At 37.6% G+C, this 20,220-nt stretch overlaps 1 protein-coding gene across 2 annotated transcripts in view; it reads right to left on the minus strand.

Moving 5' to 3' along the window:
- The window catches only part of LOC150085662 (actin-binding LIM protein 2-like), a 579,562-nt gene that overhangs the window by 301,141 nt on the left and 258,201 nt on the right, over positions 1–20,220 (minus strand). For both annotated transcript variants that reach the window (XM_090374167.1, XM_090374166.1), the window contains exon 4: positions 18,831–18,961. In XM_090374167.1, the coding sequence (XP_090230293.1) occupies positions 18,831–18,961 (131 nt within the window). The remainder of the gene's footprint in view (positions 1–18,830; positions 18,962–20,220) is intronic.

Genomic DNA, 20,220 nt, shown 5'->3' on the forward strand with positions numbered 1-20,220 from the left:
AAAAAATAACACTATACTGCATTATGTTTTTCCCCATTACTGCCTGGGGACCATACTGCCCTTACTGTGACAGAGCTTGAGCTTAGGCTCTTTATCTAAAAAAGAACAATGTTTATCCACAAACTGACCTAAAATAATTAATATTATTTTTAATTGAATAACATCACCCAGATGGTGAATCCATTATATGTTAAAAACTCAAAGGCACTATTGTGACCAGTTTCAGATTTCAGAACTGTTTGGTTCTATCATTAGACAGCAATTAGCCGTAATTGGTGACCTTGTGTTTAGAAGTGAATAAATATATCAAATCTCAATGAGGAACCAATCAGGGTTCGAAAGAAAAAACTTCTAACTGAAAACTGTATAATGAAACTCCTATTAGTAGGCCACATTGCTACATTGCAACAATCAAGAAAAGAAATAGCATACTATTTCATCATATTGAAATAGTTTGAGAAAATATGCTACACTGTGAATGCTTTTCTGTCATTACTTGCTAGGAGCCTATACTGTCCTTCCTATGACAGAACTTGGGCTTAGGCTCTTCAAAAGTGACTACATTTATCCATGAGTTGACTTAAAGAAACTAATATCATTTTTAATCCAATACTGTCACCCAGTAGGTGAATCTATTATTCATTAAAACCTCAAAAGAACTGTAATGACAGGTTTCAGAACTATCTGATTCCATCATCAGAAAATAAGTAGTCTCAATTAGCAACCTTGTGTCAAGCTTGAGCAGCCACGTGGTGTGAGGAAGAAAAACTGATTTAAAATGTAATTTTCATTATATGTATGATAGTACACTATTAACAGGGGTTTTATTATATCATATCGAAATAGGTTTTATTATATCATATTACATTTTTTAATTGTAAGCTCTTCATCCAAATACTGCTTAGCTGCTTGTTTAGATTCAAGCAGCATTCATTCACAACTCAATAATGGTTGCTAATAGAGGTTATGTATTGTCTGTTGATGGAACCAAATAGTTCTGAAACTGTTCATAACTCTATTGTTGAGCTTTTACTGTGTAAGAGATTCACCTACTGGGTTATGTTATTTGATTAATATGATATTAGTTACTTTAAGTTGACTTGTGGATAAATGTAGTCATTTCTAAAGACCATAAATCCAAGTGCTGTCACTGTAAGAACATCACAGGTAGCATTATTTTCTCAAACTATTCCAATACCTGCATTAAAATAGCATCCCATTTCTTTACTTGATGACAACTTTTACTTAGCATTCTGGATGCTAGAATATTTAACCCCAGGGGCTCACATCTAGTGAGTATGGTCTTGGCACACCCAGGGTCCTGAGCTGGATATCATCATTCTTCTCTTTTTTTTGTGATTCCCTCTTACTTCTCTCTCTCTCTTTCTCTTAGGGTATTAAATTTTTTTTTTGGCTGGTGCAGCATAAACCTCAGGCTTCCTTGCACCATATGGCTGATAATAATAATAAATAATAATAATCTCCGAGAATTTTCTGCACATACTTTTGAAACATCCCTGATTCAATAGCTAATTTATGATTTGGAGTAAAAACTGTTGCACATTTAGAATTATTTGTTAGAAGTAAAAGACATTTTTATAACATTTAAAATTTTCTAAAAGATTTCAAATAAATGCTCCCTGTGTTCCTGTTTTATGCAAAAATAAAAGAATAAGAATAAAAATTAAAATAATACTGGTCTACGAGAATTTTTTTAGCTACCTGCCTCAAATTTTGTGACTTTACTAATATATCTTAAACAGCCAATGCTTTTAATACAGATTTTCATTATATGTAGGCATTCAATTAATAGCTGAATGTTTACACACTGAGGCCAACAATAGCTATTTCCCCTCAATAATAACCGCATTTACAAAGTGCAGAGAAACATACATGATGAAGAAACAGAAAGAGAGATTTCATATGAAAACAGTAGATAGTGCAAATGTTTTATGAATTTAAAACTTCTTCAACATCGCTGAGTAAAGCACTGAGCATCATCAAAATGTCATGTAATAAATTTCATCAAAATCTGATAATATTTATGAAATGGAATGCTCATTAAAAAAACCTTACATTTAATAATCATGACATTACCAATATACATGACAAACCGAAACAGTGTTCCAGTGTATGGTCCATTCTGAGCTTATTCTGTATATGTTTAAAATGCTAATATATTAAATAAAAGAAAATAAATAGGTAATGAAATTAAAAAAGTAAATACTGATTCTTTTCCAGGTGGTTATGAGATGCAAAGCATTTCTGTAAAAAGAGGGGGGGGGGATAGATTTATAGAGTGAATAAGTCTCTTACTACTGCAAGAGATTTATTCACCTCAAAGTGGAAATAAGGTTAAAAATACATTTTCTTTACCATAATAGAATAAGTTTTCTCGCTGTTTTAAACTGGAGTACAACAGCATTAAAATTTTCTTAAAATTTGTTTATATGTGCATGAAGAAAGGATAGGTGAGGAGAGATGAATGAATTTTCTTTACTTTTAACTTTTATAGTACTTAACCATTTGCAGTCCAATGTCATGCCCACTGTGACATCATAAAATTCCACTTCCAGTCTGATGTCACTACCATCACATTCATTGGTGATTCTGATTACAGAATCTGTTTTCTTGCTGTGCCGGCAAATTACTGTACTATCACCTATTTACATTGATAGAAACAATCAGAAAATTTAAATTTATATTTATATTCAACTGTTAATGGCAGGCAGTGTTTTTTTGTCCTCTTCAAGTCCGAATGCTTCAACTGCCACAACCATTTTTTTTTTTTTTTTGTGAAGAAATCAGTGTCAACTCAGTGTTTATGAAAGCTTGAATAACAGAGTGGATGCCCTCAAAGGAATTAATTAGTTGGGAGCCTGACAGACCAAACCGGGTGCTTGGGGTGTCAAGCTCTCAGCTGCCCAATTCGATTCCAAAGTCCTCACTTGTGCATCAGGCAACACAACAGCAACCCCCAAGACAGAAAACACTAGTCCCACAGGAGGTAGGTATTGTAAGTGGTTCTATCATCAGGGAAAAGGGAAATATATTGTGCAAAAAGATAGGTGGTATAGAACAAGGTTATATCTGCAAAAAGGCCTCTAAGTTTGGGGTTATACATACCACAAGTTTAGACAAATACACCAACCGTTTAAATAAACTGGTTTAATGATAAAATAATACTGAATAGTATACTGAAATGATACAATAAAAACTGTAAAATAATAATTTACCAAAAACTGATTTACTTTAAAACAAATAAAAATGAATTGATGAATTTAAAATACATTAAAAATTTTAAATTTAAAAGTGATAAAACACCATTGAAGCTTTCAGGGGCATCCGCCTCCTTTCTCAACAATAATGAAGTTCAAGCGACACAATCTTAAATATCAGGTTCACGGCACACGTGTCTGACCAGGCGCATGTTCAACACTCCCTTCATGTGTGCTGGAACCAGAAATGGTCTGGGAGTGGGGCAAATTAAAACGTTTGTCTCTGGCAAGGACCAAAGCCTCCAAAAGGGGGTGGAGCCGAACTCCCCTATCTCTATTCATACTATTGTTACCAGATGACCCAATCCACAAACTCTCCAGCCACTTGTGGTCCCAGAATCTATGTGCCCAGTCAAGGATGACAGCATTCTCAGAGGATACCTGATGTTGTTTTTCCCAATAGTGCTTGGCAATGGTGGACTTATTGAACGGTACATGGAGGAGACAAGGCGACGACTTAAGGACCATCTGGGGGAACATACGAGAGCTATACAGACCGCAGAATTCAATAAGTTCGCCATTGCCGAGCACTATTGGGATGACAGCATTCTCAGATATCCCCTGAGAATGCTGTCATCCTTGACCGGGCGCATAGATTCTGGGACCGCAAGTGGCTGGAGAGTTTGTGGATTGGGTCATCTGGTAACAATAGTATGAATAGAGATAGAGGAGTTTGGCTACACCCCCTTTTGGAGGCTGTGGTCCTTGCCAGAGACAAACATTTTAATTTGCCCCACTCCCAGACCATTTCCGGTTCCAGCACACGTGAAGGGAGTGTTGATCATGCGCCTGGTCAGACACGTGTGCCGTGAGCCTGATATTTAAGGTTGTGTCGCTTGAACTTCATTATTGTTGAGAAAGGAGGCGGATGCCCCTGAAAGCTTCAATGGTGTTTTCTCGCTTTTAAATTTAAAATTTTTAATGTATTTTAAATTCATCAATTCATTTTTATTTGTTTTAAAGTAAATCAGTTTTTGGTAAATTATTATTTTACAGTTTTTATTGTATCATTTCAGTATACTATTCAATATTATTTTATCATTAAATCAGTTTATTTAAACGGTTGGTGTATTTGTCTAAACTTGTGGAACAAGGTTATGTCTGCTGGGGAAAAAAATAGATCACATAGAGTATTTATATTTTAAGGGCACTAAATCTGATATTGTTGTTCACACTGGAACTAATGACATTAAGAGTAAAAGATCTGCAGATTTCCTTAGCAAGTACAGGGCAATGTTGAGAAAAAGTCGCAAGTTAGGGCTAAATGTGAATGTGTCTGCAATTCTACCCAGGCACTACAGGAGGGAATATATGATGAGAGACTTGTCAGTCGACTCGGCCCTATAGAGAACTGTGCAAGGCTCATCGGTAGAATTGTTCTCAGCATGGTCTGTGCCTACTAATAGGAGAGAACGTTTCTACAGGAATGGGATATACATAAATAGATAAGGTGCAAGAATATTTGCTGATGCTATTCAGGTAGCCAAAAAACTGCTTGCTTTGGGAGGGATACACAATACTAAAAGATAAACAACAGCTGAAGGCAGAGGTGAAAGTGATTCTTGCACTATTGGAATGTGTAGAAGCCTGTAAAGCAAGGTGCCAGAATTTCAAGGCGTCTTGTGAGTCATCATGGAACAAGTAAATATGTGGGCTGTGTTAGATTAACTAAGAGTAAGAACAGTTCCATGTATGCCATGCGAGGAGCATAGTAAATAAATTTGATGAATTTAAAGTGCTGCTCGAGTCATCAAATGTAGACATTGTTGGGATATCAGACATGTGGTTTCACTCAGATATAAGATAAGGGATGTAAAATTTGACTATGGAGAGAACAAAGTGTACATTCTGATCTCAGCCTAAAGGCCAAAAAGTGATAGTACAAAGCGTAAAAGTATTCAAGTATTCTCTGTGTATTTGTTGCAGACCCCAGGGTTCCCCCCATTAGCCGCATTTAGTCACCTTGTGATGAGACTTGCACCATATCTGGTCGCATATATGTTGTGTATTGTGTGTAAGTGTTGTGTTGTTATGTTGTATGACTGGCATCTGGCAACTTAGCAGGTGGGAAGTAGCAACACCTGATCACCATGTCCCACCCCCATCCTTGCTGCATGGAGGCATTCCAGGATCTGTAATCATCTTGCGAGCCTGTGCTAAGACAAAGCCTTGAAACACAAACTAAAGAAAAGGAAGGGGAATGAGTAGGAATAGTTTAGGATGGGGTAGGGGAGGAAAGTATAGTGAAGAGGAGGGTCAGATTGAGAGACCGACTCTAATATCCAGAAAAACTGACAGTCATCATAATACTGTCCATCAACTCAAAGGAAGACTCCATGATTTGTCAGGATCTAAGCTAAATAATTTTCTTTATATTCTATGAGTCAAATGTCCAAAACATTTGAAACCAACTTCCTAGTTGATTTAAGTTGTCCTCCAACAAAGTTGTCTCAACAGCATTTAATACCTTAGGCTTGAACCATTAGCCTTAGGTTATTATTATTATTATCATCAGCCATATGGTGCAAGGAAGCCTGAGGCTCATGCTGCACCAGCCAAAAAAATTTTCTGAGTTATCCTGAGAGAGAGAGAGAGAGAGAGAGTCAGAAGTGGAAAGGAGTCAGCAAAGAAGAGAAGAATGATGATATCCAGCCCAGGACCCTGGGTGTACCATGCCCATACTCACCAGATGTGAGCCCCTGGGGTTAATTAACTGGCATAATTTACTTCACTGCAAGATTTATAAAACAATTATACTATATACAAAAGGTTTTCCCCCTATTCAATTTAATAGTAAACATTTGTACTATTCCAAAGTTAAGTTTGTATTATTCAGAGATCATCTTCCTTAAGAACGTCTTGAATGCTTCTGTTCATGACACAATGTCAAGAATTCCAAACAAACAAAATGAAGAACCATTGTAGCAATCATACTTAAAACAGAAAAACAATCCACTTGTACAGTTAAAGGCAGCACAAAATATGAGTAGCCATCCTCAAAAAAGTCATCATAAAAGGTAATATTAAGTTGTTGAGTATATAGACTTTAAGTCAATCCAAAGTCACTACAGAAAAATAAAGAGGGGACCTTGTGAGAAAGCTACAGTAGTAAGGTGTCATTAGGGTATAAGTACGTAGAAGTCGTCACTAAGAAGTTACCACTATGAGGCAACTTTAAGTCAATCAAAGTCATCACAGAAAATAATGAAGGCATCATGCGAGGAAGTCTCAAGGTATCATTAGGTCATAAAAAAATGTAGAAGTCATTACCGAGAAAGTTACCACAACGAGGAAATTTTAAGTCAATCCACACCACAAAGGAATAAAGAAGTCATATTATGAGGAACAGGTCACTTATAATGGCACAATAACCTTAAAGCTTAATCACCGGCTATAATCCTGTGAACATAGAAGAGAGCTTCACTCAGTGGTCTTCAAACCAACCAGCAAAGTAGATCTCAATTTCTCTCTCTGATTGAAAGCTTTTGTTGCAAAAGTATTAAGAGAATTAAATGCAATTTGAGTCTGAATTAGTAGTGAATTGTTTTCCCTAGAGAAATTTCTGGTTATTAACTGAAGTTCATTCCTCAAGTTTATGTAAAAATAACAATCCAGAAGGATATGGTCCACACCTTCAATACAACCGCAAAGGCAATTTGGCATAGGTGAAAGACCCAACTTATATAATTTACTCTTGATACTGCCATGACCTGACAGTAAATACATACCATGTAGTCCAGGAGAAAATCACAAGTATTCTCTCTCTCTCTCTCTTCCTAAACTTTTTAATGGCAGGAAGAAATTCTTTTGTCACCTTTCCTAAATCCGAAGCATTCTAATCAGCTTGCCATTTACTTATATAAATCGAATGAAGTCGCTTCTTCTCTGATGTAATGAAAAAATGTAACTGTACATCTAGTGAGACAGGAAGTGCTTTTTTTTTCAAATGATACTTCAAGTAATGAAACTGGATTTTGTACTGCATAGGAATTTTTTCGGTCAGTACCTACAAGGCCATTGTTGAAGTGGTCCTGCAGGCCCTTAACATCATTAAGCACACTGCATGCTGAGATTGTTGCAGTGGTTTAATTATAGCATACTTGGTGGCCCTGTAACCCCAAGCGCCAGAACCATATGTGATGATAGAAAGGAATAGGCAATTATTGTACAGTCTTAAAGAGTCTCCTTTCCTGCCTTGTTACTTGTCTTAATCTGGTAAGAAAGGATTTACATTTTTCCTTAATATGCTTTGCGTGAGGAATAAAGCTCAAAGTCATCTAGTATTATTCCCAAATACTTAGTCATCAAGTTATATTTAATGATTGGCCTTTTTACTTAATCAAGGGAGGACAACTAGCTAACTTACCTTTAAGCAACATCTGTGAAGTCTTTCTTGTCGAGACTTAAAGCATATGTACATCTGCCCACTCAGAGAACTCAAGTAAAAACACGATTCAGCGTGTCCTCAATGGACTTCCTGGAATTACTCTAAACCAAAATAGTCAGGTTGTCCACATAAGTGACCATAGATGTGTCTTCAAATTATTTACATAACCAAGAAGCAAAAACTAAGTTCCAGAAGGGTCCCAATATGAATCGTTACAGACAAACTCTAGTAACATTTCTAGATACCTGCAATGTTCCACTTTTCACAACCAAAGACTGCCAAGAGAAATAACTGGTTAGAAAACTATAAAGTTGTCTGAAAACCTTGGCCTCCGAGAATCTTGCCAGGGCACTTTGCCACCAAAGGGTGTCAAAGGCCCCCTTTGAAGAGATACAAAGTGTACAGAAAGAACAGACAGAATAAGGGGGTTATGCATCCATTTGACTCAACATTGCCAGTGTAATGTTGAGCCAGTTTGGTGTGACATAAGCCCCGGGAAAGCAAAACTGATAATAGGAGTGTGTTATAAGCCTAATTACTCTCATGAGTATGATACCCAATTGTACAAAGAAATAGACTGGGCAAGTAAATCACAATGTCTTGTAATGGGGATTTTAACTTTCCAGATACTGACTGGAACTTGTGGGTTGGTCATTCACACATTAGGAAGACCTTTGTGGATTTACTGGATTGGCTATTTTCTAGAGCAGCATGTTAGAGAGGCAACAAGAGGTAGTAATACTCTTTGATCTGATTATCAGCAGTGATAATTCATGCATTAAGAACCTGCAGATAAAAGAACCAAATTCAGGATACCAAATTGTATTTAAAAATACTCACGTGTTGCTGAGTTATACATAATTGGTATTTTCAAGGTCACAGTAATTCTACCGAGTCAGCCATTTGGATGTTTCCAGGAGATAAAAGAACTACAGCAGTGCCTCCTGCTTGTTCAGTGGTGACTAGAAATTCAGCATAAATTGTGTAAAATTATTAAATTGTGACATCACGAGGAAGCTTCATTACCGAATAAGAGGTACTCCATTTAGGGCATCCGGTTGTAAAAACTATGCCAAAACCAATAGAGGTGTTCCGGTTAAGAAGTTAATCCAACTAGAGGAGAAGACGAGGATGTAAAATGTGAACTGGGAACATTGAATGCCGACCCCATATAACGTAGGAAAAGGTGAAGACAAAGACAAAGAAGAAGAAGAAGAAGAAGAAGAACCTGCAGATAAAAGAACCAATATATACACACTGTGATCACTGGAAGTTCTCACAATGTATATATTGGGGATTTACTAAAGATGTAACTAATATAAAGGGTAAAAGGAAAAGTTTCTGCTTTCACAAAGGTGAATATAGTGGTCTCAGACAGTTTTTAAATTGAGCCTTTGCTGCTCTGTTATCTATTAATTAAATACAGTAGGACCAACTGATGATGTTGCCATAAGCAAATTCTAAATGGGAAGTGTTCAAGGGAATCATAGGAGCTACTAGGCTTTTCATACAAGCCTAAGAAATACTGTTAAAGGCTTAGACCTACATGGATGTCAGATGAACTAATGAGACTCTGGCAGAGAAGAAAAATTCATGGGATTCATATAAATTATCAGGTGATACAGAAGCCTATGGAACATATAAACTAGTCTTAATCAAGTCACAAAAGAAGTTAGGCAAGCCAAGGAAGATTATGAGAAATCTGTGACAAAGGATGCGAAGAAAAACAGCAAAGAATTCTTTACTTAGATAAACACTAGAAGGAAGGGGATAAATAGTATTGGTCCACTCGATATTGATATTTCAAATCTTCATGCCGCTGATGAGGTTGCTGACAAACTGAATAAGTATTTTGCACCTACATTCACAGATGAGGAATTCCTTAGAGAAGTAATAACTAAGACAAAAGTGGAAGAGAAATTGTTGAAGTTAAACAGTTCTTAAATCCTATACAGTATGACCAACTGATGATGTTACCATAAGCAAAACCCCAGGGGCTCACATCTGGTGAGTATGGGCATGGCACACCCAGGGTCCTGAGCTGGATATCATCATTCTTCTCTTTCTTGGTGATTCCCTTTTGTCTCTCTCTCTCTCTCAGGGTGGCTCAGGAATTTTTTTTTTTGCTGGTGCAGCATAAGCCTCAGGCTTCCTTGCACCATATGGCTGGTAATAATAATAATAATAATAAATTCTTAACCATAAGAGAGGCAGCTTGGGTTGATGGATCTATTAAATTATATTAAGTGAGGTAGCAAAGGACATAATCAAACACTTAGCTAAAATTATGAGAGCATCCTTGGATTAGGGGAAGTCTCCGTGGACTGGAGATGTGCAAATATATCCCCAATTTACAAAGTAGGGTCAAACAGTAACACAAGTAATTACAGACCTATTAGCTTAACTTCTGTTCCAAGAAAAATAATGGAGTCGTCCATTAAACAAGTAATGCAGGAGCATCAGGACAGAGGTGCAAATTTACTTTAGTCACGGCATGGGTTTGTTAAGGGAAGGAATTGTCTGACCAATTTAACTGGATACTATAATCCAGTCACAAAGGAACTGGATGAAAAAATTATTTTGATATCATATATACAGGGCGTTTCAAAAATGATATTCAATAATTTAAAGGTGAAAAGTACAAACTAAAATAAGCAAAAAAGTCCCGTGAACAACAGGCTGCAAATGAGCCATTTTCGAAATAATGCACATTTTTTGTTAAGATCCGCCACTAACTATGGGAGCATTCTGGGAGGGTAGTCTGTATTGCTGAGAACTTGTACACACTGGATATGGTATGGATACAGTAATTGACTACGCAAAATTTGCCACACACTGCTATGACTCAATACATGCTCTTGCAGAGCAACCCTCCTTGTCGAAATTCCTGGATTTTGTTCTATTCTTTCTAACACCATTTCCTCAACATCAGGTGTTATGCTTCTGGGGCTACTTGCTCGTACTCCATGTGCGAAGTGCCCATGTTCTCTAAGGTATTGATGTCCTGATGAATGTGTGCCTTCGACGGGGAAATGCTTCTTGGTACAAACGTGCAGCTTCAAGTGCACTGCCGTTGGCTTTACCACACGTGAAGTGCATGTCCGCATACTCTTCGTAGCTGTAACCTCTTTTCATGTTGACTATCCTTTGACAAGTACTAGTATGCCTGCTACATGTCAAAGCATTGAGAAAGGGGAAAGGGAGAGAATGAGCATAACTTAACCTAAACAAACAAGTCAGTGGTGGATCTCAACTAGAAATGTGCAATATCTCGAAAATGATTCACATGTTTACTAGGCTTTTTTTGCATATTGCAGTCTGTACAGTTCACCTTTAAATTATTGACCATCACTTTTGAAACACGCTGTATACTAGGATTTCAGGAAAGCTTTCGATACTGTCGGTGATTCTATTGTCAGGGAAACGGGAAAAATATTGTGGAAAAAGGATAAGTGGAACAGGACCAGGGTATTTCTGCCAGGGGCAAGAGTTGATGACGTTATAGAGCAGATGTCATCTTTTAAGCGCACAAGAGGTGATATTGTTGTACACGTACATGTTGGCACTAATGACCTTAAGAGTAGAGATCTGCAGATTTACTTAACAAGTACAGGTCAATATTGAAAAAAAAGTTGTGTTAGGCTTAAATTTTAAAGTGTCTGCAATTCTGCCCTGACACAATTGGACGGAGTATATGATGAGAGTCTTGTCAATCAACTCGGCCCTGAAGAGACTGTAGAAAGCTCATGGGGTAGAATTTTTTTCAGCATGGTCTGTGCTTGCTAACAGGAGAGACTGCTTCTACAGGGATGGCATACACTTAAATAGAAAGGGTGCAAGAATATTTGCTGATACTATAGAGTCAGTGTTAGGTGGATCGGAAAACTGCTGCAGCCAGAAGCAAAAGTTATTCTTGCACTGCTTCTACTGTAATGAGCAGCAGCCTAGAGAGCCAGTTTATAGGGAATTCAAGAGCTGCTGGGAGTCACTAGGAAACAAGTAAATACATGGGCTGTGTTAGGGTAAGAGTAGGGAGAGGTGCATATATACTTGCACATACACCAATGCTAGAAGCATAGTTAATAAATTTGATGACCTTGAAGTGCTGGTCAAGATATCAAAGGCGGATACTGTTGGGATATCAGAAATGTGGTGTCACAGATATAAGCAGTGCAGAATTGGAATTTGGGGAGTATAATGTGTATATAAAGGATAGACAGGGGAGGAGGGGTTATGCTGTTAGTCCAGAAACAAATAAAATCTAAGGAAGTGCATCCAATTGACATTGGTGAACAATGCAATGTTGAGGACGTGTGGTGTGACATAAGCACTGGGAAAGGGAAAATTAGAGTAGGTGTGCATTATTACCCATGTCACCCTTTGTGAATTGGGGACAAATTTGCACATTTCTAGTCCATGAGGACCTTCCCTGAATCTAAGGAAGGTTTCATAATTATGGCTAAGGGTTTGCTTACTTCCTTTGCTGCTTCTTTTCATATAACTGGATAGATCCCATCCACCCCAGGTGGGTACCACCCTTATTTTTAAATTCAACAATTTCTCCTCCACTTTGCTCTCAGTTATTACAAAATCACTTAGCTCCCTGCTAGAGTTTGATAAACCTCTGGCATTCCCCTCCATCAATAACTTCTCATGTGTGAATGTAGATGCAAAATACTCATTCAGTTTTACACAGCAAAGGCAGAAACATACTATTATCACCTCACTAGCTTAAATTTTACTAAATGTACATTTCTGGAGGTCACTACCATAAAACAATAAAAACAATTTGCACTTTCCAGTTTATTGGGTGTTCCTGCTAGTGAAATCTGTTATAAATTGGTAGTAAACCCAATCTAATTGCATTTGCGATAATACCTATAGCTGGAATTCTGTGGTTTTTTTTACGTTATTATGGTGAAATGTAAATAATTATGTTATAATGGTTCAATGTGTTTCCCCTTCACTGAAATCTTCACTCATATAAAAAACATAAATTTTCAGAATCTTCTCTCCATTCCTGTTGTGTTGCATTCAGTTGCAGTGATTCTCGAGTTTGACTGCAATTTTTTTAAATGCAAAGGTGAATCGTGAATAAGCGAATTTAGTCATGTTATTTATGACATCATTCCCCTATTTATAAATTGTGTATGATTGAATTCATGTAGTGTAAACATGTGTTATACGAGGTCTGACTGTATGTCTGGGGACTAGGCATCAGCGAGGTGATCTGATAGAGGTGTATAAAGCCTTGAATGGTTTGAGCATGCTCAATGCTGATGGGATTCTTCGTCTTGCTCAGAATAATCACCTGAGAGGACATAAATTCAAATTGAGGAAAGACAGATGTAGGATAGACATGAGGAAATTTGCCTTTAGCCAGCGGGTGGTTGGTTGGTGGAACCGACTTCCATCCCTTGTCGTGGAAGTTGATAGCCTAAATAAGTTTAAGGCTCAGCTGGAGAGGTATTTCGAACGAACAGAGGGGTGAAGTGGAAGTGGGTATTTTTTATTTATTTATTTATTTTATTTTATTTTTATTTTTTTTTTTTGGCTGATGCTGCATAAGCTTGCTTTCTTGCATCAAATGCCTCTACTAATGCTAATGCTAATGCTATATAAATAACACTATTATATTCCACTTAAAAATTTGTACCAAAAAAGGTTTTTTAAACTCATCTATAATATAAGTTCAATACCACACCAATTTGTTAGCAGGTTAGTAAGCATGGATGCCTGTACTTGCAAAGCATGTATTTCAGTTTTTTTAAAGTTTTTTCCCTCTTAAGGAACTACTGAAATCAACCTGCTAACAAATTAGTGTAGCACTGCGCTTGCATTACATAAGAGTTTAATAAAATCTATTTGCTAAGAATTTTCACACGGTATAATAGTTATTTTATATATACAGTATAAATTTTACTGTGGAGGATCACTAGAATCCTTCCAATGCTTTGATTGCTGCAAAATACTTTTCAACTTGAGTTAAACAGTATTGAGCAGCAATCCAAATTTCCAACAAAACTGTTTTGATATTGAATAATGCACTAAGACACAGCACTTCACTCAATGATTTAGTGCTAATGTAAAGTCATTTTTATATCTCCCAATACCACTTTGCTCATTCAACCAATGGGCCAGTTATAGTAGTGGATTTCAAAGCCTATTTACATAAGAAGAACTTTCTTTCAGGCTATTAACGCTGTGAATACAATTAAAAATTAACCAAGCCTTAAGAAATTTTGGAAAGCATACAATATTGAACATGCCATTAAAATTACATTATCTGCCAAACAGGAAGTGCAAAAACAATCAATAACTGGAGTGCAGAAAAAGCTTTGGAATTGCGTTCAGGATTTCGATAGCTCCAATATCAAGAAGGTTAAAAACAATATAGTAGGGCTTGAATGATATGAAGTCTAAGGGCTCATTATGAACCAGAAAGATGGCCTACACAATGGAGAATTCACAGAAATGGTTGTCAAACTGGAGAAAGCCATAAAAGTCATCGAAAGAACAATAGAAAGAGACAAACTTGAGTTCTTTCTAACATCATGACCACATCATTGAATACAAGGGTGGGGCTTCCAAGAAGCATAATGCATGCCTTTCCTGCTTGAAAGATAATGATGTGGATATAGAAACATATCTCAATGTACATTGAATAGTTGAATATGTAATTATTAACTGTTACACAGTGATTTATAACAAGACGAAAGTCAAACTACTGTAACACTCTCTTTCTGTCCAGCATCTACTGCTGCTGCTGCTACAGAAAAAAAGTGTGAAAATATTCCTACACACCTTCAAGTTATTGCACTATATTTAATAGGTTTCGCCAACCTGAAAATTAATACAGTAGTCAAAATAATGGCACCCCAAATAAGGGAACATTCGAGCTAACGGCACATTGAGCGAGGATGTTTACATTCAGGGCAGATGTCTTGCAGTGGCGAAACAAGAAATCGGCAAGTCATGTGATTACTATATTTGTTTACGTTTACCATTATGAAAATGAATTCTGTGCTGATATCAAGGATTGTATTGCTGTTTTACATTTATTTTAAATTAAAATCTCCTCTCTATGGCTCTTAAGGTAATAAACCTCATACAGAGAAGAAAAGAAGAACAACACTAAAGATTAGTGACAAATATGATATAATCCAAACTATTACTGCTAGATTGGGGGGATACAAGGACTAATAGATTAACAGTAGCTGCTGGCAGAGGTGAAAGTGATTCTTGCACTGCTTCTATTGGAAAGAGCCGCAGCGGAAAATAAGATGCAGGATATTTCAGAGACTGCTGGGAATCATTGGGGTACAAGTAAACACATGGGTTGTGTTAGGGTAGCTAAGAAAAAGAAGAACAGGTGCATGTATACTTGCGTGTACACCAATGCTAGGAGTTTAGTAAATAAATTTGATGAATTTGAGGTATTGCTCAAAACATCAAAGGCAGATATTGTGGGGATTTCAGAGACGTGGTGTCACACAGATATAAGGAATGCAGAACTGGAATTTGGGGAGTACAATGTCTACAGAAAGGATAGACAGGATAGGAAGGGAGGAGGAGTTATGCTATTAGTTAAGAAATACATAAAATCCAAGGAAGTGAAGCCAGTCGACATTGCTGGACAGTGCAGTGTCGAGTCAGTTTGGTGTGACATAAGCATTGGGAGATCAAAATTGAGAGTAGGAGTGTGCTATAGACGTAATGACTCTGATGAGTATAATAAGAAACTGTACAGGGAAATAGAGTGGGCCAGTAAATCAGAGAGTCTTATAATGGGGGATTTTAATTTCCCAGATATTGACTGGAATTTGGGGGCTGGTCACTCACACACTAGCAAGGTTTGGTGGATTTATTGGATGATTGTTTTCTACATCAGCATGTTCGGGAGGCAACTAGAGGGAGTAATACTCTTGATTTGATTATCAGTAGTGATTCTTCATGCATTAAGAGTCTGCAGGTAAATGAACCACTAGGTGGCAGTGATCACAGTGTGCTGAAGTGGGATTTACTCAAAGAGATAACTACCATTAGGGGTAAAGGGAAGAGTAATTGCTTTCGTAAAGGCGACTATGATGGACTGAGACAGTATTTAAATTCTATACAGTGGGACCAACTGTTGATGTTACCAACAGCAAATTCAAAATGGGAAGCATTCAAAGAACTTATCTTGGAAGCTACTAGGCTTTACATACCAACTAAGAAATACTGTTCAAGGTTTAGGCCTAAGTGGATGTCAGATGAACTAATGAGACATATGGCAGAGAAGAAAAATGCATGAGATACATACAAATTAACACGTGACACAGAAGCCTATGATAGATACAAGTTGGTATGCAACCAAGTTACAAAGGAGGTTAGGCAGGCGAAGGCAGATTACGAGAAATCCTTGGCAAGGGATGCAAAGAGTTCTTTACTTATGTAAACTCTAGAAGGAAGGGGATGAATCAGCTTGGTCCACTTGATATCGATGGGTCAACTGTTGATGAGCCTGCTCAGGTAGCTAACAAACTATATGAATATTTTCCATCGACATTCACACATGAGGAGTTATTCAGCGAGGGGAATGCCAGGGGTGTATTCAACTCTGGCAGTAAGCTAGAGAATCTTGTAATAACTGAGAGTAAAGTGGAGGAGAAATTGTTGAAGATAAATACAAGAAAGGCACCCGGGGTGGATGGGATCTATCCAGTTATATTAAAGGAGGCAGCAAAGGAAGTAAGCAAACCTTTAGCCATAATTATGAGAGCTTCCTTGGACTCAGGGGAAGTACCCAAGGACTGGAGATGTGCAAATGTGACCCCAATTCACAAAGGAGGATCAAAGGGCGACACAAGTAATTATAGACCTATTAGTTTAACTTCTGTTCCCGGAAAATTAATGGAGGCACTGGTTAAAGAAGCACTGCAGGATCATCTAGACAAGACACGGACACAGCATGGTTTTGTTAAGGGGAAGTCTTGCCTGACCAATTTGATTGGATACTATGATGCAGTCACAAAAGAACTGGATGCAGGGAATAACTTTGATATTATATACTTGGATCTTAGAAAGGGTTTTGATACTGTTGCACATGGAAGACTGCTGCACAAATTGGAGCAGTGTGGAATTGGAGGCAAATTGCTGCTATGGATAAAGGGGTGGTTGAGGGGGAGAAGACAGAGAGTGGTAATCAATGGGCACTGCTCATTGTGGAGTCTCTCTCTCAGGGTTCAGTATTGGGTCCATTATTGTTTTCTGTATTTATAAATGATATTGATGATGGTATATCAAGCTTAACGTCCAAGTTTGCAGACGATATGAAGGTTGGCAGGGTTGTCAAGGACACTACTGACAGTATGCTACTGCAACAGGATCTGGAAAGGTTGAGAAGATGGGCTGAGAGGCGGCAAATGAAGTTTAACATAGACAAATGTAAATACTACATATGGGAAACAGCAACCCCAGAGCAACGTATCAACTCTGTGGTACTACACTGACAGTGGTAGAGAATGAAAGGGACCTGGGGGTGGTTGTGCAGGCAGATATGAAGTTTTCTGAGCAGTGCAGACGGGCTGCAAGAGTAGCTCATGGTGTATTGTCAATGATATATAGGAATTTTTCTAGCAGGGATAAGGAGGTGATTATTCCCTTATATAAGGCAATGGTCAGGCCACACCTAGAGTACTGTATACAGGTCTGGAGACCTCATTTCAAGAAGGATGTAGAGATGCTGGAACGAGTACAGAGAAGGGCAACAAGATTAGTGAATGGAACAAATGGGTGCTCTTACAAAGAAAGGCTTAAGTTTTGCAAATTACAGTGTCTGGAGACTAGGCACCGGTGAGGTGATCTGATAGAGTGTATAAAGCCTTGAATGGTTTGAGCATGCTCAATGCTAATGGATTCTTCCTCTTGCTCAGAATAATCACCTGAGAGGGCATAAATTCAAATTGAGGAAAGACGGATGTAGGATAGACATGCGGAAATTTGCCTTTAGCCAACGGGTGGTTGGTTGGTGGAACAGACTTCCATCCCTTGTCGTGGAAGTTGATAGCCTAAATAAGTTTAAGGTTCAGCTGGACAGGTATTTCGAACGAACAGAGGGGTGAAGTGGAAGTGGTTATTTTTTATTTATTTATTTTTTTTTTTTTTGGCTGATGCTGCATAAGCTTGCTTTCTTGCATCAAATGCCTCTACTAATGCTAATGCTAATGCTAATGCTATTACATTAGAGTCACTGGAAAGTTAATTCATATACCCATGTGTATTGTGTCTGTAAATTGTGTGTGTGTTCTCTGGTCGATTTGCTGGTTTGCTGGAAGAAAAACCCCAGTTTCTAGGTAAAAAACCTTGCTATCTGTGCTGAGACCGACTAACTCAGCCATCGAGTGAAAAAAGTCCATAAAAGTTCCTTGCATCATCAACGTGATTCGAATGTGGGCCTTGGGGGGGGGGGGAACGATATCACTGTGCTACCCATGCAGACCACTTGATATAATAAAGAAAATAGAATGGGGCATAAGCAATAAGCAGGAGTACATTAATGACAAAATATAATACTGGATTGTCAACATATTTATATTTTTTATGTGCAATTAATAAAATTGCATTCTTAATCTCCTATTTCTTATTTAGCCTCATTATTTCTGCATGAAATATATTAAAAATAACTTTCTAGATTACGGAAAAATCGAAATAATGGCACCTTGAATCCCCGAAGATGCCATTATTCTGAAAATCTGCTGTAGTATTGCAAACTGTTATTGTAAATAATGAAATACAGTATCAAAGGTTCCACAGTTTTAAGTTTTCTTCCAAAATGATGGAAAAATCAATCAGAAATGCTGATTATGCAAGCCAATTATAATTATTTACATTATTTCCTACAGATAAATCTTCTTCATTTCACACAGATTCACTTTGGTGCTTCAGTTTCATAGTCCAATTTAGAGTACTAAGTGGATGATGCCTGTATTTGCAAAGTATGCATTTCAGCTATTTTTCCTCTAATGAACTACTGAAATGAAATGACAATGAAAGCTCAAGGATATGAATGGAACATTTTCTTGTAACACATCAAGAAAAACTAGTTTTGTACTATTTTGGCTTTTATAAAAATACCTTTATGCTTTTGAGTCCTCGTGTTAGAAGAAAGAAAAACTTAAACATACTTTTAATTTCTGTGATAATATCAGTAGATTCTTCCGGAGTTTGGGCAGACACTATTGGAATTTGAATACATTTGGAACAGAGGCACACTTTCCCTGTATAGGTCACCTTCTCACCAGATGGAAAAGGTTGTCTGAAAGAGCATATATTCAAATTCATATATTCAAAAGGATTTAAGCAGAAACTAATTAAACAATAATGATCTGAATAAATATTGAATGATAAGGCTATAATGACCATTCAGTATTTATTCGATATTTATCACTCAATATTTATTCAGTAATACTGTATAAATAATGCTATAATTATCATTCAATATACACATTTGTTCTATTACTAATTTTTACTGAAGTGTTATCTTTATGTTATATCTGGAGCAAAATAACACAACTCTTAGTCCAGTGGTTACGATACTGGACTACCAGCCTGATGGAACTGGGTTGGAGGCCTGCTTTGGCAGAAGCGAACATGTCTCCATCATGCTGGGAGGCTGGTATAATAATAGTAATAAATTATAATAATAAGCAGGTAGCCAGGATAATACATCAGAAGCTAGCGAGGAAATACCAGTTGACCAAAGAAAGTGTACCATACTACAAGTAGGAACACCAGGCAGTACTAGAGACCTGAACCCACAAGCTGTACTGGGACCGCCCTATAATAGCGGATAAGACCATCCCGCACAACATACCAGATATAACCCTTGCGGAAGATGGAAAAGGCTACCTACCTGATTGACATAGCGGTGCCCAACACTAGCAATGTCCAGAAAACCCATGAGGAAAAAATTAGGAAGTACATGAACCTGATTCATGAGGTCAAGGAGATGTGGAATATGCAAGAAGTAACGACCATCCTGATCATCGTGTCGACCACCAGTATGGTGCCAAAGACCCTACAAAGCAGCCTAGCAGCAAGAGATCTCCCAAAGAACACGTACAAGGAACTCCAGAAAGTCGCAATCCTGAACACCTGTAGGATAGTCAGGGAGTTCCTCGACCAACAGTAACACCAGACATAACAACAACCACCCTGTGTACTTGGTACCCATCATGGAGTGGAATCCCCCAATCAGGGAGAAATAATATAAGAGCAACAATAATAATAAACAACATCTTGAAAGTTGCTTCAGCGGACCAAGGTTGAAGCGACGGCTGAGGCAGATAAGGGCACCATCTGGTGGGTGTCATTCTGAAGAACTAATATCACCACTGGATGTAAGCCAAAGCTAAACAGGTCCACCTCCATAGATGGATGATGACATCAAAGAGAAGTAATGATCATACTACATCGAGAGTGGTGAAGGATAAAGCACTCACGTTCAGGATTTAGGCAGAGGGGTCGGTTTAAAAAGTTGGAAAGAGTCCTGAAGGCAGTGGAGCAAGTAGCACT

The sequence above is a fragment of the Mastigoproctus giganteus genome, chromosome 5 (assembly GCF_048544385.1).
Source record: "Mastigoproctus giganteus isolate SK-2022 chromosome 5, ASM4854438v1, whole genome shotgun sequence".
Lineage (NCBI taxonomy): Eukaryota > Metazoa > Arthropoda > Arachnida > Uropygi > Thelyphonidae > Mastigoproctus > Mastigoproctus giganteus.